Genomic DNA, 24,109 nt, shown 5'->3' with positions numbered 1-24,109 from the left:
CGCGACAAGACTCGACAAACTCCAACTGTACATCACGAAAACAGATCAGTCTCCACACGATTTTGCAGCTCCAGTTGCAAAGGATGCGTCTTGCGACTCAATACTTGGGTTCCGCCAACATCACCACCACCACCCCTCCTCTCCCTCCCATCAAACGAGACCGCTCCACGCTTGCCAATGAATCTATTCCATCAGTGTAACATGCGTACCACATCAAGCCCGTTGTGTGCCATGCAAACCCACCACACTGTCTGTGCACTGTGTAATTCGCCTGCCGTGGCAGATGCCACTCCTGCAGACCTCTGCCATGATGTAACAGTTTTTCTCATATCTCATAAGAACCGCCATGGTGTAACGGCTTGTCTCATATTTCATAACAACTGTAGTAATGTAATAATCGCATAACTCATGATCGTTTATGCATGCCCCGTACAGGTAGTGTCATATAATTGCTTATCTTAAAAAAAGAATTCTCAGCGAGGTAAATGTATATTCTAAGGAGTATGTACAGAAATCTTATCACGAATACAGCGCTTCTGCAACTGCCTATCCTTTGTGTTTACAGGTAACTTGACTGCATGTGAATATCACCTCTGCGGTTTGGTTGGCTCTGGCGTGCGCAGTGACGTCATGTCGCAAGCAAAATCTAACGCACGGTGTGACATCATGTCATCCATAGTACTTGTTTTCTTTCTTTCCATTACCGTGGGCTTTAACATATCATCCATTCAGAACCTCTTGCTCCCTCTGCTCAAACCTTTTCCATAAAACCACTCTATCTGATCCTCTAATTTAAGTTACGTATAGGCATCCAATTCTACATTCCATTAGAATACTAAAATATGTCATAGTCTGATGAACTCCTTCGACATATGAAAATCATTCATTCAAAGACCAAACCCACACGCCCTCTTCTTAGCCCTAAAAGAAAACTCCCAAGTGTGTCAGGTACTGTACTACATCTTCAATCATCACCCTTATACTTTTTCTCCCTATACTTCACGTTCCTACTGTCCCTATTAATTCCCTATTAATGCTCACCTCTCTAATACCACCTGAGTTTCCTGCAGAGCCTTCACATAGCTCGTCTTTCCACTTGCGTCACTCTTACCTTTCAGAACGGCAGCGTTCCCTCTTTTGATTAAAACCGCAGAAAAATATCACAACTTACCATACCGAAAGGGTTATATAGGCGTGATAGTGTTAGTCCTTTAAGCTGAATATAAATCGTCTGACATCAGCCAGAATCAGATCCGCAAAAGTTGCCACCATAGCGAAGAGGAAGAGGAGGAGGAGGAGGAGGAGGAGGAGGAGGAGGAGGAGGAGGAGGAGGAGGAGGAGGAGGAGGAGGAGGAAGAGGAGGAGGGAGGAGGCGGCAGAGGTGCTCCGGAGATCTCCTTGAGGTTCCAAGTTTCACCTGTTGCTCAGACCAGCTATCGCTCTCAAAGCTCACGTCGGTGTTTGCCTACCTGCCCATGACGGCGTTGCCACTTCCTCCTCCTCCTCCTCCTCCTCTGTGGTGACCCAGTACACGATGACGACACACAGTGACGTCACACGACAACATCACACAATAACGTCACATCTACAATGAAATGTCACACACAGCTGTTGGTGTAATGTCCTTCAGCTTGCGGACATGCGGACCTCAAGGGGAAAATCTGAACCTTAACAAAGGCACTGGGAACCTAGCTTATCTCGTTACTTCCGCGCACTGTGACAGAATGTTGACATTCAAGTAGTTTGTTCTGGCTATCGGAGATGGAAGGGGGATAGACGAACATCTCGATTAACCCAAGACTGTGCACTGATCTGATTTGGTTCCGAGGGGTCTCTACCGGTGTATACAAACACCTTCAGCAAGGGAACGTGGTTTTGTGGGTTTCATTCGGCTGAAGAAAGTGAGCCAGGCTACTGGGATCCAGATTCATCAAGACCCTATTTGTCTTTCCAGTTAATCCCTCAACTGAGTGAAAACCCCTGGTATGGCATCGTGTTGAAGGGATTAACATGTTCTCTAATCCTGGTCCCTTCATCCCTCCAATGCGCTTTAGGGAGCTTGTTCTAGTTGCTGCCAGACGATTGTATTTAGCTGAGGTTAGAGTCCCATCCTGGAGGTGATCAGGGTTATCATGTAACATCCTTAGAGTTGTGTTGTGGTGCAAAGATGCCATAACGCCCCACCTACCACAAACAATGAGTAACATTTCATCTCAACTCATTCCTCTCCACCCATTCTCCTCCTCCTGTTCCTCCTCCTCTTCCTCTTCCTCCTCCCCTCTTCCTCCTCCTCGTCCTCATCCTCTTCCTCCTCATCCTCTTCATTCGAAACCCTTCAAGAATTTGAAACTTCCTGAAACGTATTGTTCCCCGACAGCTCATCTCTACCTTGACAACTTCTCCCAAAGACACGGTCTAACATGTTCCTAGGATCAGCTGGGTGCTATGTCATCTTCCTCAACATCCCACCACAAGGTTTTTATCACTCCCCATCATCGACTCAGGCTTTCCTGTTGTTGGTGGTAAGGATTTCTATGAAACTCGAAGACACTACCGGAGCAAGAAGATGACCCTACGAACTCAACCTTTATATGTGCATGCACTGCAAGTGACACGTCTCAAAGATACATCTACAATGTATGTGATGATGTTTGAACATATGTATTCGTGATCCCTGTGGCGATAGATGTATATCAGGAATAAATGTACAAACATATTAGGTCATTAGGGCACCAACACGAACCAAGTGCGTAATATCAAGGTATAGGACACCAGGTACTGTAACGAGAGAACACGTAGACATATGCAATGCATGCAACACGGACCAATATACATCGCTCTAACATGTAACTCGTAGTAGACACGCCGCCTTTTTCATCTACAGAGGTAACAGCTTGTTCTGACAATAAAAGAGGAAGAGAAAATAATTATTAGGAATAAATCCTCGATCCTAAATGTATGGATTTAACTTCTGTTCATCCCTGGCACGTTGGCGATATCTGTAGGTCTGGTAGCAGACGCAGACTCTTGTTCTGTTCCCCGAGTACTTAACTACACCTCTTCTCCCTCTTGCCTTCCTCCTCCTACCCTTTTCTTTCCTCCATTTCCTTTCCTTTCCTCCCTTTCCAGTACTACCGGCAACACAACAACTTCCTCCTTTTTCACCTCCATCTTCAAATTGTCAATTCTCTCTAATCATGATTCACATATTCCTTTTCAACTTCTTCCCTTCTTCGTCTTCCACCTTCACTTTTGTTATCCTCCATTCCTCTCGACTGCTGAGGTGCTCTCCTCGATTGCTCTCCATAGACCGAGATAACTATTTCATTCCAATCACCGTTCCCCTACGTCCATGTTATGGATCAGAGTCCCTTGCAACAATGACGTAGAACCATTTGTTGTTGCCACCTGCACTTTGCTCAATAAACTCAAGAGATTTCCTTCTGCTCATATCATAAAAACAAAGCTAGGACATGACAAATGAATGACTTTGCCCATGAAGAATTCTATCACCTAAACATACCTTGAGCCTATACAGACATGTTTCCTTGCGTTTTATGTGTGTGTGTGTGTGTGTGTGTGTGTGTGTGTGTGTGTGTGTGTGTGTGTGTGTGTGTGTGTGTGTGTGTGTGTGTGTGTGTGTGTGTGTGTGTGTGTGTGTGTGTGTGTGTGTGTGTGTGTGTGTGTGTGTGTGTGTGTGTGTGTGTGTGTGTGTTTACCTAGTTTACCTAGTTGTATTTTGTGGGAAGAGAGCTATACTCGTAGTGTGTGTGTGTGTGTGTGTGTGTGTGTGTGTGTGTGTGTGTGTGTGTGTGTGTGTGTGTGTGTGTGTGTGTGTGTGTGTGTGTGTGTGTGTGTGTGTGTGTGTGTGTGTGTGTGTGTGTGTTTGTGTGTGTGTGTGTGTGTGTGTGTGTGTGTCTGTGTGTGTGTCTGTGTGTGTGTCTGTGTGTGTGTCTGTGTGTGTGTGTGTGTGTGTGTGTGTGTGTGTGTGTGTGTGTGTGTGTGTGTGTGTGTGTGTGTGTGTGTGTGTGTGTGTGTGTGTGTGTGTGTGCGTGTGTTTTTGTGTCTGTCTGTCTGTCTGTCTAGGAATGAACCTTTGTGAAAGACTGAAGAAGAGATATGCATACGAACACATGTTATGAACATACACAAACGCACCCACATACACATACATGCACAAAAAGTGAGTGTATATGTGTAGAAGAGAGAGAGAGAGAGAGAGAGAGAGAGTATGCACTAGAAAAAGGGAGAATAGTGAAATGGAAGAACGACTTACATTCCTGACCGATCCAAAACCATCCTGGACCTGCTGTGACAGACCGACCTACGCATACGAGAACACTAAAGCTTCAGCCAATGTATCATCCCAACGTAAAAACATTCCACCTGCATAAGAGCAACTCCCCTAAACACACACACGCAGTGTGGGGATGTGCTCACCTCAATAACCCTCAGTTCCTAGTGGCATTGCACGGAAGGAAAGACACTACCTGAAGAAGTCCGAAGAGATCTTCGAGACACTCCGGGGGAAATTTCGAATATACATATATATATATGTACATATATATATATATATATATATATATATATATATATATATATATATCTAAATGTGTGTGTGTGTGTGTGTGTGTGTGTGTGTGTGTGTGTGTGTGTGTGTGTGTGTGTGTGTGTGTGTATACATTATATATATATGTATTATATATATTTATATATATATATATATATATATATATATATATATATATATATATATATATGTATGGATTCACGAACAACAGTCATTATATAGCAAGTAGGTCAGCTATGTATTCTTGCTTTCGTCTCTTCCCATTCGTATTGTTTCTTGAGTATTGGCTGAATAAATTCGTGAACAAACAAGTCTTGTTATTATCACTAAGAAACTGTTGAACTACAACCTCAAACATGTTGCACCATAATGTGTTCTAAGCTTCCAGTATGAACTGACATATCTGTGTTTACCATAGTATGAAGAAATGAAAATTAAAGGTATAAGTCAGCTTCTATTGTATTTCAAGAAAATCTAAAGGATTCTGACTTTCAAAACATACAGTAATCAAGAAAAAAAGAAAGAAGAAAATCCAAGATTCCTTGTGAGACTTATCTTTGCAATTGGAAATAAGGATACAATTTTACACTCGCGAAAAATTCTTTATATACATACAGATAGTAACTTGGAAGTGCGAATAAGTGATCACATATATTCCCAGTGTAGTCGAGACTATGCCACATTCAGATACTCATTAAGAATAGAGATTAATTATTTCCCATGAGGAATGTGTTCTCCTATTAGGATTAGGTCAGTGGTAAACAGATATTAAAGTTCAATCACATAGATATTCTACCATCCCATTCTACATTCAGGCCAAAATGCACCAAAAATTATACTACTTTATAGCTTCGCCATTCTTTATTGCCTGATGCTCATGAAAATATTTTCCACACCACTGTAACGCAACTTCTACAACATCGGTGTCACTTGCCAACATGATACATCCAGACACCACAGAGCCAAGGCTACCCATCATAAAACTCGAATGTTTCCCTGTTTGCTTTATGTGCCATGATGTATTGTGATGTATGTATGAATAAATGATCAATCTTGTGGAGATTCAAGCCAAAATATATGTGTTTAGGTGTCCACGACGAAACGCTCTCGGCTACCGCCGAACCTTCAAAAGACAGGTCATAGCACTAGTCCCGGTCCTGGTCATGGTCCCGCCTCGTGATGAACACGCGGCAGCCGAACATCTCCATTATCTATTTCATCGAATCCAAGCTTACCATCAAAGAAGCACTTATATTCGTTTCAGCAAAACTGGAATAGATTATTAACCCTGCAGGAATTCGAACCGGGGACTGGGTTTATGGATCTACGACGAAATATTCGGCTGCCTCCGGTAAGTCCCGGTAACCAAGCATATCCCATTCTCCACTTCATCGAATCCAACGATGCTCTCGACAAGCATTTTCAGGCTTAGTCATTTATTCCATTCTCACTGAAAAAAAGTGCAAATGCTTGTCTAATGAGAGCCCTGGGCTCGATGAAATAGAGTGCGGATATACTTACCTGCTGCAAGCTGACCTCAGGGTAGGACCAGATGAAACGCTAAGACCTGTCCTTAGGGCTTAGAGGGACCGCCGGTGGCCGAGCTTCGTTGTAGACAAAACACCGTCTTCGCCACGAATCCTTGCAGGTTTAGTCATTTATTAGATCTGTCTGAAACGATTGCGTATAAATATATACATGCATATGTGTATGGATTTACTTGTGATTGAATGTATATACGGTATGTACCTATGTTGGTAGGTTAGTGGGACATTAATTCAGAAGTGCTTGATATTGAAAAAATATATATAACCGCATTGTGATTTAAAAAGTTTTTATCTTTTATGAATTTCTAGCCTACTTAGTTATTTTTCCTTGTTTATCCTATGTTATCCTTCACCCATACTGACCTCATGCGTGGAGTGAAATTTCCGAAAATATCAATACAGGATTGGTGCGTTATTATGTTGACCGTAGTTTTATCGAACGCAGTAAGAAATGAATGAAAATATTTCTCGGTGTATGGTAGTGTTGAGTATACAGTTTAACACAACATGAACTCTGCTTTCAATTGCATTTTATTTATTTATTTATTTATTTATTTATTTATTTATTTATTTATTTTTTTTTTTTGTGGGGCCCCATCACTGAAAATTAGTGACATGACCAATTTGTATTGGATCAAATCATATCTTAGCAAGAAATAAAACTATATAGAAGAAATTATACCACTTTTTGATATATATATATATATATATATATATATATATATATATATATATATATATATACATAAATATATATATATTGTGATTTGTTCTCTCAAAGCAAACAGTGGTGACACAATATGACTTATAGGGGATGGAGAGCACTGTATTTGAGATCCCTATCTGGTTACAAATACAGAGATCAGGAGGATCTCAGTTTGTGTGACAGGCGAATACGCCACAGACCTTATTTAGACGATTTCTCAGGCTACCAAAGTGCCTATCACACATGTAAGAAAAACATTATCCTTTAGAACATTTATGTACTTGTATGTATGTATGTATGTATGTATGTATGTATGTATGCATGTATGTATGCATATATGTATGCATGTATGTATGCATGTATGTATGTATGTATATATGCATATATGTATGCATGTATGCATGCATGTGTGCATGTATGTATGCATGTATGTATGTATGTATGTATGTATGTATGTATGCATTGTATATATATATATATATGTGGATATATATATATATATATATATATATATATATTTATATGTATGTACTTATGTATGTTAAGAATCTTACGAATACTTCTGCCTCGTAACATAAAGATATTCTAAGATTATATGTATGATTCCCAAGACCCTATGTCTTTAGGGTAATCCCTTCACAGTATCAAAAGTAGGTCGCCATTAATTTTTTTTTTAATCATAAAAAGTAAAAAAAAAAAAAATACAGTTGGAAAGTTTAACATTATTCATTAAAGCTAACAGGATTACCAAGATGATTTTAACCAAGAACATATAACTGAATACTAAATTCTAAACACGAGTCCAAGTTCTTCACAATTTTTAACGGGGGTGAAAGAGAAATAATTACCAAGAGATTCACTGTCTAGGCTTCCCGCGTAACTGCCATCGACTTCACACATATTCTAAATGAATTACCGAGTTAATTATATAACAGGGGGGAGAGAGGACTTACTTTACATGCAGCCAAAAATCCCGCCCGAGGCTGTACGTCCTCTCCATGGCACTTCCTAAGTCTATCTACCCTCCTACACGCCATCAAGCGCTTATTCCTTTTACAAAAATCACCCTGATTGGCCCTAAGAATAGGCGTCTATGGAGATTGAATTTCATTGGCCAAGACAGACTAAACGTATTTGTGCACTCACGTTGGGTGATGTTTCTCGTGCAGATCTATAGGAATGTGTTAAATAATACCCTATGCGTGCGGTCGTTTCACCAAAATAATTATATTCATACATTACATATATAGGATACCCATATATGTAACATCTCTTCAGAAAAGAAAAAAAATCTTGCAGATATTTTTTTCACTTGTGGTAGAATACACTTACAATATCGATAGGCAATCGGATATCATATTGTCTTTCCCTCATACATCACGAACATCTAAATGATATTCCTGCAAAAACCATCTTCACCCGGTTAAACGAGATTCTTATCTTTAAACTTGTTAAGGTACTTCAAGTAATGGTGGTTTGTGAAAACCGTTACCTGGATATCAACAGGAATATACACAGCAAAATACTTAAGTGCTAAGATAATAGATAATAATTTCTTTTTAATGGTGCTGTACTTTAACTGAACCTTGTTTAACTTCTTACTAAAGTAACTCACAGGGTATTCTACAGCTTTTTTGTTTGTCACAATAGAAATAAAATGCCTCTGAGAAGTCTGGAGCTTGCAACACAGGAACAGTACACAAAAGGCTCTTAGCTTGAACAAAAGCGGAGTTACAAGCCTCAGTACATTGGAACTTTGTTCCCTTTTTCAACAAATCAGTTAATGGGGCCAATAAGGAAGATGAATTATAAATGAACATCCTGTAATAAGCAATGGCTCCTATAAAAGTACGGACTTCTTTCTTACTCTGAGGTGTAGCTATGTTGAGAATGGCTTCTACTTTAACGTGGGGAGGAGCAACCTCTCCTTGCCCTATGACATAACCAAGATAATGAACCTTAGCCTTAACAAAATCACACTTGGTCAAATTAAGCACCAAGTTGGAAGACACTAACTTGTCAAAGAGTAAGGTTAGACGACACAAATGCTCTAGTCAAGATTCACTATAGATGACAACATCATCAAGATAGGTTACACAACCGGGAATGTTCTCTGTAAGATTATTCATCAACCTTTGGAAGGTGGCAGGGGCATTGGTCATTCCAAAAGGCATTACATTACACTGATATGTTCTCCCAAGAGCTGTGAAACACTTTATAGACTGGGCACGAGGGGCCATAGGCACCTGCCAATACCCACGTAGCAGATGTAGTTTACTTATGAAACGTGATCCACCTACTTTATCAATGCACTCTATGATTCTAGGTATGGGATACGAATCTTTCTTGGTGACGGCATTCACACGTCGGAAATAAATACAAAACCTCTGAGTACCGTCAGACTTCGGTTAATACCGAAGTCTGACGGTACTCAGAGGTTTTTTATCACTGGGGAACTCCACTCACTTTGTGCTGGCTGACTCAATTTATGATCCAACATATATTTTATCTCTTCCTGAATAATAGCCGCTCGTTGTGGGTCCACACGATACGGGGCTTGCTTGATGGGCTTTACATCTCTCACATCCACGTCATGCAACGTTAGGTTGATCCTTCCAGGGACCTCCCGAAAGATCTCCTGGTATCGGCTCAGCAACCCAATAGGTCCTCCCGTTGCTCAGCCGAGAGATGGTCCAGTTTGTCCACCACCTGTGGCCACACATCTGCATTCGCCTTCCACGTCATCTCGAAAGTGGGAGAGATAGAGTCCTCGTCTTCCTCAGGCACGATAGAGACAGTACACACACTACCGCCAGACTCACCCACATCACTTTTGTCCCTCTCCTGGTATGCTTTCAGCATATTGAGGTGACACAATTGTTGCTTCCGTCTCTTATCAGGACTGGCAACAATGTAGTTAAGTTTCCCCACTCGTTTCGTCACTACATATGGTTCACTGAATTTAGCCCTTAAGGGTTTACTCTGGAAGGGCAGTAACACGAGCACCCTATCCCCTTGTTTAAACTCTCGCACATTCGCCTTCCGGTCATATTTTTGTTTCATTGGCCCTTGACCACTTTGTAAAGTTTCTCTAGCCCTCTGCCAACATGAAGTTAACCTACTCCTCATTTCCTCCACCGATTTTATTACTCCTGAAGCACCCTGTTGTTCCAGGAGACACTCTTTCAGGACTTCAAAAGGTCCTCTAACACAATGTCCAAACACCGTATCGAAAGGTGAGAGGCCCAATGATTCGTTAGGTACTTCACGCACAGCAAACAACAAATATGGTTGTGCTTGATCCCATCCTCTATTATTCTCTAGGCACCATTTCCTTGGCATACTCTTTAAGGTCTGATGGTACCTTTTAAGTGCATCCTGACTTTGAGGATGGTATGCACTTGCAGTGACTTTAACAATACCCAGGGCTCCCAAACTCTACATAACCTCTCTGGACAGAAATACAGACCCCTGGTCCTGCTGCAACTCCCTAGGCAATCCCCATCTTGTAAAGAATTTGACGAGTTCCTGTAAGACTACCTAGCATGTACTCTACGTAGTGGTATCGCCTCAGGATACCTGGAAGAGGTGTCCATTAAACTTAGTATATACTCATTATCACTTTTCATTTTAGGCAATGGTCCTACTATATCTGCAATTACCTTAGCAAAGGGTTCCTCTCCCACTGAAATTAGTTTTAAAGGAGCTACTGCTACAGGTTGGTCAGGTTTGCCAACTATTTGGCAAATGTGACAACTGCGACAGTACTGTATTATGTCTTTTCTAATTCCGGGACAATAGAAATGTAGCCAGATGCGATCTAAAGTCTTTCGTACACCCATATGTCCTGCAAAGGGACTATTATGTCACATCCACATAACTTCTTTCTTGTAGACCTTCGGCTACATTATTTGCCGTCTTTATGACCATACTGCATTATCAGTGGGACAGGTGCTATCCACCTACCTGCGGAATAGTACTCCCTACTCTAAGTAGTATTCCTCCGACAATTCACTACCACTCTCCACTCTTTCGTACAAACCTCTCAAGTCGGGGTCAACTCTTTGTAAGTCACTGAGACTTCTTGCTCCCACCTCCTTCTCTCCCATAAACAAACGAGTCATGTCATACACTCCCGACTCACTCTCTCGTTTCTCTTGGAACAGGGACCTCAGGTCAGCCTCTGTCTCGACCTGGGTGCTTTCACTAGGGATTTTCCCTTCGGGATTGAGACCGTCCTCACATTTAGGTTTTCCACAGCTTTCCCCTCTCAAGACCTTTATTGGCCTCCCTTGGTCTTTAGACCCTTCTTTCTGTGCAGCCATGGCCCTTGTGACCGCGTAAACCGGCAGTAATCCCGGATGTTTTTTCTCAAACTGTTCGGTTTCTTCCAAAACAATGGGCGTATCTGACACTATAGGTGTGGGGCACACCTTCCAACCTACTAAGTCATTTCACATAATGACTTCAACACCTACTGGCAACTGATCAACTAGTCCCATTGTGGTCTGTCTTTCATATAGAGGCGATTCTATATCTATCTCTACCAGAGGCACCCTTGCTAGACCTCCTAAGGAGCCTATAACTACACTCCCTCTTACTACGGGTTTCTCTATTAAGCTGCCTAGCATTACTGATTGGAGTGCTCCCGAGTCTCTCAAGATTGTCACCCTCTTTCTCTTCTCCTTTATGGATGTAAACCCTTGGAAAAGGAACGGTTTACATCCTTTCAAGTGAGGTTTCACCTCACCCTTTTCTTTGCCGTCTGTGACAGCAGTACTCATGGGAGCCACTACTTTGGCGGCCTCCTTTTCTATCTCTCACTGGACTTTACCCTCTGCATGGGTGTCCTTCCTATTTAATACTACAAGGGGTTTAACCCTCTCTATCTCCTTTCTCCTGTGCTAACAATCCCTCGCTAAGCGGCCTACAAACCTGCAATAGTAACATGACACCCCTTTTGACCTCTATGGATTTCGTAGGTGGCCCACCTGATGAGTTGGATTTTGGGATTTTCTGCTATTATTCTCACCCCCCCTTGGAGTAACTGAGAATTTCCCTGTAGCAGGTTTCAATGTCCCATATTTATCGGCTAAGATTGCAGCCTCTTCCAACTTTGAGACTTCTTTCTCCTGAAGGTAAAAAAGTGACAAAATTTTCACACTGAATGAGTATCAGACAAGAAACAATGGTCTCAAACTGTCCGGAAATAGATTCAATTTGGAAATGGGTAGAAACAACTTCGCCAACCGTGTAGTTAATGAATGGAATAAACTTCCTGCAGAGGTAGTGCAATGTAGTTCATTTCGAAGCTTTAAAAATCATTTAGATATACACCTAAGCAAGATGCTGTAATGATTTTATCTATTTCATATTATTTGTTTTCGTTTAGTTATCATTTGTCTGTTTGATTCTCATTTATTATTAGTTATATGTCAATCTATTATTATTTACTATTTACCTGTTTGTTTGTTGTTTGACTGTGCCTATGCGTTTATTTCATGTATTTTTATTTGATACTTACATTATTATTGTTGTTTTTTATTATTATTATTAGGATTTTTCGCATCCGACCTAGATAGGGACCAAAAGGTCTCCTGTCGGCATGCTCCGACTTTGTAATCCTTTGTAGGACACCTCTTTAGGGATGGATCTCAGATACTCTTCTACCAATATTAACTCAGCCAGTTTCTTATAATCTTCATTTATGTTACGGGATCTTAATCATTGGTCCCATAACATTCTTTTCTCTCTTCTAAATACAACGTGTGAGATACTAGATTGCTTCCTTAAATCCCTAAACTTTAACCTATAAACTTCAGGTACTAACACACAGGCTCGTTGAATGGCTGACTTAATTAGTTCGTAATCTTTTGTTTGTGAGTCCTCCAAAGCACCGTATACCCTTAAGGGTTACAAAGGCGGAGCATGCCGACAGGAGACCTTTTGGTCCATAACTAGGTCGGATGCGAAAATAATGATAAATAAACAAATAAAAATATATAATATAAATAATAATGAAAATAAATAAATGTACATTTAGATAATTTTCGTCTGGCTAGATAAATTAAGATTTTTTTTCTTAAAAACTACTTTTCATTCGGACAATGCCGTGACCACATAATATACCCAACATGCAATCTACCGATATTTAGGATAAACTATCACAATACGAATATTAATTCGGGTAACCTCTGTCGCCTTCATTCAGATGTCTTTTTTTTTTAAACAAAACAATTTCTACGGAAATCCAGATTATATTAAACAACTATAAACATGAAATTCTACACATTTACCTTGAATCGTGACAAACTAGTATATCAAAGTAAATCTAACCTTCATCCGTACTTAAATGACCAATGTCCTATTCGGTGTAACTTCGTGGTAACTATATTAGCTTACTATTGTCGAAAATCTTATTCAACCAATGTATCGATAATTACGTCACTAATAATAATACTTTAATGCCACAATGAATAAGTAGGTGGTCCATCCGAAAACAACCTCCAATTTTCTAAATGTCTGTTGGCAGATTAAATTAGTGACCACGTTTAAACTTTTTCTTTTAACATCTTTACGAACAATTATGGCACAGATTTTGAGGGAAAATAACGTTACAATCGACTGATGATCCAGTTACCCTCTGACTTTCTATCGAGACATGACAACATTGACATCACTGCCAGACGCCTACCGATTTCAGTTAACATAATTATTCGTGTAAAATCATAGAGTGGGCACAACATACTTACCTGATATTTGCGATGATGACCATTTTGGTTTAAGACGAATAGAATCACTTTTGACACTTAATTTTTTTCAAAGTATCACTATGCGCTATTTTACTTTCCGTAAAATTTCTCACAACACACGATTCACATGCGAGTAACACAAACATACAAGTGTCTTTTGCCAAAGTACTTCAAATTATTGCGCTCTGAAAAATAGTACCAACGATTACTTTAATAAATTTGATTCTGTACAAACATCTAACATTGATACATTATCTTTACGTTAAGATATAAAACTGGCTACAAGATATGGGTCAAATTTCCAAGAACCTTTAGAATCTAAATAAGTGTTTAAAAATTTGTATCCCTCCGCCGTCATTCATTCCTTCGACATTTCTTGCAAATGTTTGTGTTACTTTATTAATTTCACGAATATTTCTTGATTTAAATTAATAATAAAGTATAAATAACGATGAATTATTTATATACAAATATATATAAACACCGTCAAAGTACTTGAAATTAATGCGCTTTGAAAACTAGTACCAAAGATTATCGTAATGTTAACGGTTCACCTCTGAGGCTAGTTCTCAGCAATGCAGGCCAATACTTCTTCGGCCATTGATAATCTTCCGCCATTCCTTCGAACGTTCTAAACTCTAGAGTAAGTATCTACCTGTGATTCATCAAATTCAGGAAGCAATTTAGCGCTGTATCAAAACTGTGTCTCCCATGCGAGTCTGGTAGCACTCGTCTATTTTCTTATTCTCTTGCAATTCAGCTCGAAGTTTAAGGTTTTCATTCTCTAGCCGTTTTGCTTCAGCTTCTATTTTAGCTATTTGAAATTTCAACTGCAATTCGCTCAATCGAGATTCAGTGTTTCGAGATTCACCCTTCTCTCTTTTCTCTTCCCTTTCTTCCTCACTTTCTGAAGTGACAGACTCTATCTGTCCTTTCTTCATCTCTCGTCACCCCACATCCATCTCGATTCAGCACCATGTCTACCACTATACACACTAATTCTGCTTTATTCGCATCATGGGCGTAATCATCCCCAAGATATCGTGCCACCAGCTTCAACTCGTTTACGGTAAGACTTTGAATTTCCCTCTCTGTGAGTTGTCTCGCTACAAACTCTCCCATACCTCCTCTTCGTTTGCCAGCCTCATTTTCTCACACTATTGACCCTAATTAATACTAAATTCTCGTTGGTAACTCTTTCACTTTGCCGTTAAAATTTTGGCAATGCGTCGCCAAAATCTTATGAATACTTCTGCCTCGTAACATAAAGATATTCTAAGATTATATATATAATTCCCAAGACCCTATTTTTTTTGGATAATCTGTTCACAGTATCAAAAGTTGTTCGCCATGCACTTTTCTTTTATCATGAAAAAAACACAATTGGGAAGTTTAACATTATTCATTAAAATTGACAGGATTGACAAGATAATTATAACCAAGAACATATAACTGAACACTAAATTCTAAATATGATTCCAAGTTTTTCACAATTTTTAACGGAGGTGAAAGAGAAATAATTACCAAGAGATTCACTGTCTAGGCTTCCTGCGTCACTGCCATAGGCTCCACACATATTCTAAATGAACTACGAAATGAGTTAATTATATAACATTGGGGGGAGAGAGGACTTACTTTACATGCAGCCGAAAATCCCGCCCGAGCTGTACGCCCTCTCCATGGGACTTCCTAAGTTTATCTACACTCCTACGCGCCCTCGAGTGCTTATTCCCTCTACAAAAATCACCCTGATTGGCCCTTATAATCAGCGTCTATGGAGATTGAATTTGATTGGGCAAGACAGACTAAACGTATTTGTTCACTCACGCTGGGTGATGTTTCTCGTGAAGATCTACAGGAATGTGTTAAATAATACCCTACGCGTGACGTCGTTTCACCAAAATAATAATTAAATTCATGCATTACATATATAGGATACTTATATATGTAACAATGTATGTATATATGTATGTATGTACTGCATATGTATGTATGTATGTATGTATGTATGTATGTATGTATGTATGTATGCATGTACGTATTTATGCATGGTTGCTGTGGAGGTGCTGTCTCGCTGCATTGCCGGCGTGCCAGGGAACAGGAAGGACCCTTCATCCACGAGGTACGTAGGAAAGGCGATGTATGGGAGGGTAAGAGTAGTGTGAATGTACGCTTTCACTCGGCCACTTCTTACAATGAGGAGAAGGTGCCTTGGTATGCATGCTTATATTGATTTCTTTCCATAAGATAAAAAATACATAGATAATCAAGTGTTTACAATAGGTCTACTTACATGTTCCAGCCTGACACAACTCAAGTTTTTGCAAATGGCTACCCTGAGTGTTGTCGTTCACGAAAACACAATATCCTTTCTTTAAGTAATAAATCTAAAGGTAAATTCATCTTGCAAGTACTATGAGAAATGAGGTAAGAAATATCAATGACTATAAACCAAGATTTCAGTGCGTATTTACATAATGTTAGCTATAAACAGTACATTAGTTCGTTATACGAAAACACTAATCACAGAGAACATAGTTGAAGTGAGGGGTAACTACAAATTATATACTCATGCCAATGATGACATGTGTAATCATATATATATCTATATATCTATTTATTTATATATATATATATATATATATATATATATATATATATATATATATATATATATATATATATATATATAGATAGATAGATAGATAGATAGATATATAGGTGAATGAATTGATAGATGTATAATTGTATGAATGTATGCATATATGTATGTATGTATGTATGTATGTATGTATGTATGTATGTATGTATGTATGTATGTATGTATGTATGTATGTATGTATGTATGTATGTATGTGTGTGTGAATGCCAATTGCCTGATGTCTGGAATTGAGCCATATTGTATTGGTCTATTATACATGTGAATACCGATTACATGATTCAAGCTAACTGCAACTCACGGCGTATACCTTGATTTAAGTGTGTACTTCACGACGTATGGAATATAGTATTGGAAGTGTTACAAATTTGGAATTGAGTTATTGTATTGGTTCATTATGTATGATATAATTGTGTTGTGAAATTGTGCGATAAGATGATGGTATTGTTATGAAGAGATGTAAACGACAGATTTACGCTCCCGTTGTATTGTTCCGTTATAGAAAGTAGTGCTAGTGTGTGTTATAGAAAGTATTACTATATGGTGACGGTATATTGTAATTGAGCCGATAAAATATTGTGTGTTGTTAAACTGTGAACCGAAGAAGACGTGTATGGGTTGCTATAGAGTGCTGAAATTGTTACCTTTGAATGGACGGAGTGGTGATGTAGACGACGTGGGTAGAAATCACCACTGAGCATTCCTTTGTTAACTGTCTTTCATGTGGATAAGACGTGTGTTGAGCAAGTAGCAAAGGGAACCCTTTTGGTGAGCATTAAGTGAGAATGTTTCTGTAATATGTTTGAATATGCATTAGTAAGCCAAATCTTGAAGTCACATCATTAATAACGAATTTTGGTTTGTCAGACCATGTATGGATGGGAATAGTAAGGAGCGAATTTATGGTGAAGCCATGGCGGCGAAATAATCATGGTATGTTTCATTGTGTCAGTGCTAAGTCAGTTGTGTAGAGTAAAGAATCATGGTGTAAATTACTTGTTAATTGATGTAATGGAACGATTATCAATGTAACTTATTGATTCGTGAATGTGAATTACAGATATTATAGTCTGTAGGAGACCCAACACCAGGCCCGAGGGCTCGTTATTAAATGGATATGAGTACCAAGTGCACCCCGTCCCTTGTATATAGATGATTCTTACCGTAAAAGCGATCCCAGTTGTAGACAAATGCCCATCTATTGGCCTTACAATATTTTGCCAACCTGCAATTCATTACAGTAGCCCTAGAATGCCACATGCCTCCAACTCTACGCCTCGGAAGGATTCCACATACAACAGGAACACCTCCCTTATTCCTGATCACCCCCCCCCACCTCCCCAGCACTCAAGCAAACGATGGGTTTCACACCTTCCCCGACTATACACTCTCCAATCCTGTCTCTAACATCACCTATCCCCACCCCAGGGAAACACACCTGGGTCCTATGCTTCCTATGTTTGTCGCAGAAGGCCCTATCTAAATACCTCACCTAGGTATCTCCTACAACCAAAATTTTACCTGTGGGCAAGGATCTAGCGACTGCCCTACCTTTCTTCTCTTGTATTTTTATCGTTTTTTCTTGTAAACACGCGAGAGCTTGAAATGAGTTTCTGCACTCAAGCGGGTCTGGTGAGGGTTTTTTACCACCTCTCCATGCTTTGTTTATTACCCTTTTCCACCCAAGTTCCAAACATAGTTTGTCGTCCGTGTTTTGGGTTTTCGAGCGAAGAACTCGATTCTCCTCTTTAAGGCCCTCAACAGTCTTCTCTAAGGCAACAATTCTACTACGTAGAGACTATACCTCTTCGGCGCTGATCACTGAAACACAACCACTCGCCATCTCACTGAAGCAACTACCCCAGTTGACCTGACCTAAGTGACGCCTACTGCTCAACTTAGATACTGTATGTATGTATGTATGTATATATGTATGTATGTATGCATGTATGTATTCATGTATGTATGTATTCATGTATGTATGCATGTATGTATGTATTCATGTATGTATGCATGTATGTATGTATGTATGTATGTATGTATGTATGTATGTATGTATGTATGTATGTATGTATGTATGTATGTATGTATGTATGTATGTATTCATGTATGTATGTATTCATGTATGTATGCATGTATGTATGTATGTATGTATGTATGCATGTATGCATGTATAAATGTATGTGTATATGCATGTAAATATGTATGTATGTATTCAGTATGTATATATAAACCCCCACCGTTTCATCATGGCGAGCCCCCACCTCATCAATTCGATTCTTTTTTTTTTCTTTTTTAACGGGCCGTAATCTTTTTTCATCTAATTTCCATTCCCTCTCTATTCACACCTTTCTTTTGCATTCTCTCTTCCTTTCTCGACAGATATTTCTCTTGCATCCAATTTCCTTTTTTACCATATCCACCCACCTCCTTTATTGGTCATCCTTTTAAGTTCACTCCACTCCATCAATTTCTTCTCTCCATATTTTTCTGTTACTATCTCTTCACTCATTCTTTCCATAAGCTCAAACAACCTAACAGTCTTTAAACTACTCTATCCAGCAGCTCTTTTTTCAGCCACGCTCTCTGCCTTACTACCACATTTTTCATAATCCAATTTTGTAACATTTACCACACTTCTCAAAAATTCATCTTAAATACGTTTAGGTTTTTCCTTTATGACTCCCTGAAATTCCAAGTTTCGCCTCATACAAACACACTTTCATAAATCTTAATTATCTTCATCACCATGTGCCTATTTCTCATTACACTTTTCGTTCCTTCACCCATTTACTTGCCTCCTTTACTCTATAATTCACCTCCACCTCTATTATCCCACTCATTGCCACATGTAATCCAAAATATCTAAAGACCTTCAGTTCTTCCAGCCTACCTTATAATGGAAAGTTATGACATCAAGCAAACATGGCCAAATAGAACAATTTATTTGAATCTATGTGACAGATACAGATGAAAGTGAATTAAAAACAGTTTATTGTTTATAATTTAGCATTTGATATGTATGAAAAGCTTATTTTCGTCGTTGGACGCAGTTGGACACAATTCGGCGCAATTGGACGCAAATTAGGGAGACCCATTTTACTTCCATCCCACCACGATCATCATCCCATGTACATGTCATCATTTTACGTTAGGATTTCTCCTCTTACATAATTTCAATGTCCATTACCAACTGCTTCAGAGTATATCAGACTCAGACACAAGGCAGTGTTATCCGCAAAAGAAAACAAAACTCACTTCTCAAGTTCCCATTCCCATCCAATCTTACTGTCTACACCAGTGCTTACCAAACTAGGGGGCAGCCCCCCCTAGAGGGGCGTGAGGAGAATACAAGGGGGGCGTGAAGTCATCTGCTCAAAAATATTTGTTTAATTAGAATAATAAAATCATTCAAAGAACAAATATCTGCCATTACATACATGCAAAGTATAATTATAACAGTCACTCCAACCCGTTTTCTATTAAGCTAGTTCTCCTTACAAACAGAAATCTGTTTTCCTGAACAATGCTAAGAAATAAATGCAAGAATCATTTCACATGAACAAAAGAGGGAGTAGGGGCGTGCGGGTCTACTGGAAGCAAAAAGGGGGCGTCAGGTAAAATAGATTGAGAACCACTGGTCTACACCTTTGTCACTCACTTTCACTTCTCTCAATTCGCCAGCCTTTGCACGTTGAACAACCATGGCGACATTACGCAACTCTGGCCCAGTCCCACCTATTCATACATTAACGAGTAAACGGGATTTGCCCAATGCCCAACGTTATGACGTCATGATTTCTCCACCGTCACAGGAGGATGGTAAGGCAATCTGATAGAAACAAATGTGTAGATTAACACGAAATATCAAGGTACTCAACGGATATTATTTCTAATATCAATTAGTGATTGGTGTGTGAATCAACGAATTATTAGTGAGTGAATCGGTGTTTGTAATAGAAATAAATGCACTTCCATAGAATACAGCGTGTGAACACACTCGCTCTGTATCGTCTTCGCTAAATTGAACACTTGTTCCTGATAATTATACGAAAACGTTCACAAATGATAACTGTATTATGATCAGTTGTATATTATCCACATACATCTACACATTTTGTTTTTTATGCCAAATTATTTTATCATTTGTGTTTTGTTTTGGTGAAATATAGCCATCATTGTTGTAACCCTCGTATTAGAGTTTGTTAACACCTATAGTGGTCCAAGAAAAAAAAATACATATGAAATGTTAAGTATTTTGTAAAATTTAGTGATATTATCATTATTAGCCCATAAACCTGGTCGGAAAATGTATGAAAAATGTAAGGGTTAACATTTCTTAACATATGCAATTGACCAGAGAAATGAAATTCTTAATGTCCACCCTGAACGTCGTAAACCATTAGAGAGAACGTGCACAGCCGGGCAGAAAACTTTTATACGGTCGACTAAGATTGTCACGTTCCTGTTGTCGTCTAACTTAAACTGGTTGGAAGATACACAAGGTTTTTGAATATGAAAACATACAAGTTCATGATAATACAACTGATCTTCAAATAGAGCAATTATCCTCTTAAATGCTACTCTTACGCCTCACCAACTTAATTATGCCCAACCAATAATACGGAGAACTGCATCCCGAGAAGACATCGTCAGTTGGAGCCGCCTCTGGACGGCCTCAATATCCACCTCAAACTCTCACCCGAATCCTTCATGCCTTTCCTTTCCCTCCCCGTCTCCGTTCAGAAATGGCGGACACTATTATCGTTTGCCAACTTCTTTTTCCATTCACCTTTTCATTTATTATTTAGTACAGATTGTAGCCAGTAACAGAAAAGTAACTTATACTGATGATGTTATGAATAGTGTGAGATTCTTGTTCAGGTTCCTGCTAGGGATGCTCTGAAGTCTAATTTCCAAAATCCACACAGTAGGGGCGTGGCAAGACTGAGCATCACATTGGGTGGGTCCGGGATAGCAAAAAAAAAAAAAAAAAAAAAAAAAATAGATACGCAGTATGCAAGCGCGAGTCCAGCATTCGACTTGCCCAAAAGCTGAACAATCAGGCTGAAAGCCTTTCAAGACTAGGAGCCTATTTGGGAAGTAAACATTGGTCCCCGACAAGTCACAGGCATTGGTAATTTCACGCCCTTCTGCTAAGAAAAACCTAGCATCTAGGGTGAGGTCATTCTAATTCCATGATTACATCTTGGTCCTTAGAATAGAGGGACGTAGGTTCAAGGGACAACTTTGGCAGGGTAGGCTACGTTTCCAGGCTTCTTTGAAGGACTGTTCATCGATACTAAACATCATCTCTTGAGGGAAAGAACTTACGAGTAATAACCCTGTAAAAAGCACATGTCTAACCTCATCTAAAATAAAGACACCGTCCTGGATGCTCAATACTCCTATTTACCTAAACATACTCGGCAAAAAAAAGTTGAACATTGCACCACCTAGCTAACCACGCCACCTTCAGTGTATTGAATATTTTTGACAACTGGTGTGATGTCTTTGCTGTTCTCTGTAAGTATCAGGCCCAGCCAGCCTAAAACTTTTTAAAGCGCAGTGAGTGAAAGAGCACGGGAAATGTTAGCAATAGATTGGAGGTTCCCAGATCTAGTAGTGGCCATCACCAACGAGCCTTCTAAGCAAAAATAGTTAGAATTTTTAATTCATTTATTGTTTCACAGGTGTCTCTGGACAAACAAAACACCAGTTCATGAAGGAGACACACAGAAGGAAGCTTAGACATCTTCGATCAAGCCCATGTGGTTCAGGGGGCGGTGCTCTTATTTCTTGCTCATGAGTGGCCCGAGTTCAAAATCCCAGGGTATGGAACAAAAATAGATGTCGATAGTAAGGTTCTATAAGTAAACACTTCGTATGTTTTTCACCCCGTCAGGCTCATCTGATGTCTTATCCAGACAAAATGCACATAAATAAAGCATGTCATGCATATGTTATCTTTACACTAAAACTGTGTATGAAGGTCGGCCATACATGTTTGATACAATGAAACATCATTGGGTACTCCTGGGACCCTCCTGGAGTCTTCCCTAGGGCTCCTCACTGAAGCGGGGACTGTCCACAGCAGTGTGACTGACAGTCTGCAACAAAGAAATACCTTTTCTAGACACTCAGAAAGTGTAATTATAATTCAACTGAAAAGACAATACTGATTCGGCTTCCAAATAAAAAAGTAATCCCAGACTGTAAGTCACCATGCTTGCGATATCTTTATAATAAAAAATAAGGTCTAGAAAAACAAAATACAAAGCAATGCCTTTCTACAGAAAAAAAAATTGAAGGCCCGCAAGAGAACAGCAGAAGATGACGGTCCACACAGAGCGCGATAGACAGAATTCATCTTGAAAGAACATATAGCACTGCCAAAGCCTCATGCGGGCAAAAGAACCTCATAGAGATGATTCCAGAGACCCACCGTGGGCACTTCATGTCACACTGCTTGTCTTGCTCCCGTTCTGGTTCTGCATACCGTGGGTTTGGGTTCGCGACCTCGGGCGCACCCAAGCGCATCCTGATGCAAAGGCCTTTTTTGATTAATTATTTTATTCATTTATTCATTCACTTATTTATTTATTTATTTATTTATTTATCTATTCATTTATTTATTTATTCATCTATTTATTTATTTATATATTTATTTATTTGATTATTTGTTTATTTGTTTATTTATTTGTTTACTTACTTATTGATTCGTTTACCTATATTCATCTACTTATTTAATTATTTAGTTATTCATTTATTCATCTATTCAATTAACTATTTTCTTATTCATTTGTTTATTGATATATTTATTTATTCATCCATTTGTTTATTTATTGTGAATGTAGTAGTTTTAAAGCAATCATTTTGTTGAGCTTAGTTGGGAGGGTTTTAATTGAGAGGATTAGGAGAAGAACAGGGGAAATAATTAATGTTGGGGCAGTATGGTTTTAGTAGAGGTAGATGATGTGTGAGTCAAATTGTAGTGGTGAGGCCGAATTGCGAGAAGGTTTTGGCACAAGGTAAGATTTTTTTTTTTGGGGGGGGGGCTTTATGGATTTGGAAAAGGCTTATGACAGGGTAGACAGGAAGGCACTGTGGGAGGTATTGTAAGTATATGGGATTGAGGGAAAACTGTTAAGGGTGGTCAAGAGTTGTGTTAGGATTGGAAATGGAGAGAACGAGTGGTTTGATGTGAAGGCGGGTCTGCGTCAGTGATGTGTCATTTTGCCATGGTTGTTCAATGTGTACATGAGGTAAATGCGATGGTAATGGGCAGGGGATTGGAGATGATTCTAGATAATGGAAAGAAGTGGGAGGTGAGCCAGTTGTTTGTGTCAGGGTCAGAAGAGGAACTAAGGCAGTTAGTAACGGAGTTTGGGAAGATATGCGGTAGGAGAAAGTTGAAAATAATTGTGTGTAAAAGCATGGATAGAGGATGGCAGTAAGTTGGGAGTAAATCTTAGGGGAAAGAGGCTGGATAAAGCGGATGATTTCAAGTATGGGGTTGCATATGGCAGGAAATGGAAAAGTAGGGGTGGAGGTTACATGTACAGTAAGGAGAGTAAGTAAATGTCATGAGAAATAGGCAGCTGGGAATAGATCCAAAGACAAGATTATATGAAGGGGTGATTGTGCCTACGACACTGTATAGGACGGAGACTTGGAATTTAAGAGAGGCAGAGAGTGGAAGTTTAAATGTGTTTGAGATCAAGTGTCTGAGAAGTATGGTGGTGTTTACAAGGTTGGATAGAATGAGGAATGAGGAGGTAAGGAGGAGAGTGCTGATGGAAAGGGAGCTGGCATATAGGGCTGATGAAATATTATTGGGATGGTTTGGACACATGGAAAGAATGAGTGAAGAAA

The 24,109-nt window shown here is 39.3% G+C and overlaps 1 protein-coding gene across 1 annotated transcript; it reads right to left on the bottom strand.

The window, feature by feature from the left end:
- Window positions 1-4,920: 4,920 nt before the first annotated feature.
- LOC143040447 (uncharacterized) lies at window positions 4,921-11,148 on the bottom strand. The gene is made up of 6 exons (XM_076211541.1): window positions 10,866-11,148; window positions 10,486-10,670; window positions 9,533-10,261; window positions 8,920-9,069; window positions 8,439-8,838; window positions 4,921-4,973 (listed from the first exon to the last, which is right to left on the bottom strand). The coding sequence occupies exons 1-6, from the start codon at window positions 11,146-11,148 to the stop codon at window positions 4,921-4,923; spliced, it is 1,800 nt and encodes a 599-aa protein (XP_076067656.1).
- Window positions 11,149-24,109: the final 12,961 nt, after the last annotated feature.

The sequence above is a fragment of the Oratosquilla oratoria genome, chromosome 28 (genome assembly GCF_046742065.1).
Source record: "Oratosquilla oratoria isolate Oo_2021 chromosome 28, ASM4674206v1, whole genome shotgun sequence".
Taxonomy (NCBI): Eukaryota; Metazoa; Arthropoda; class Malacostraca; order Stomatopoda; family Squillidae; genus Oratosquilla; species Oratosquilla oratoria.
This window is presented reverse-complemented; position numbering and strand designations above follow the sequence as displayed.

Excerpts from the sequence above, each read along its gene's own strand:
- LOC143040447 (XM_076211541.1), bottom strand. The coding sequence starts at position 11,148 with ATGGCTGCACAGAAAGAAGGGTCTAAAGACCAAGGGAGGCCAATAAAG. Across the intron at positions 9,070-9,532 it reads ATGCAGATGTGTGGCCACAG|GTGCCTATGGCCCCTCGTGC; the intron begins GTGGTGGACAAA and ends GGGTATTGGCAG. Across the intron at positions 8,839-8,919 it reads CAGAGAACATTCCCGGTTGT|TTAGTGTCTTCCAACTTGGT; the intron begins GTAACCTATCTT and ends CTCTTTGACAAG.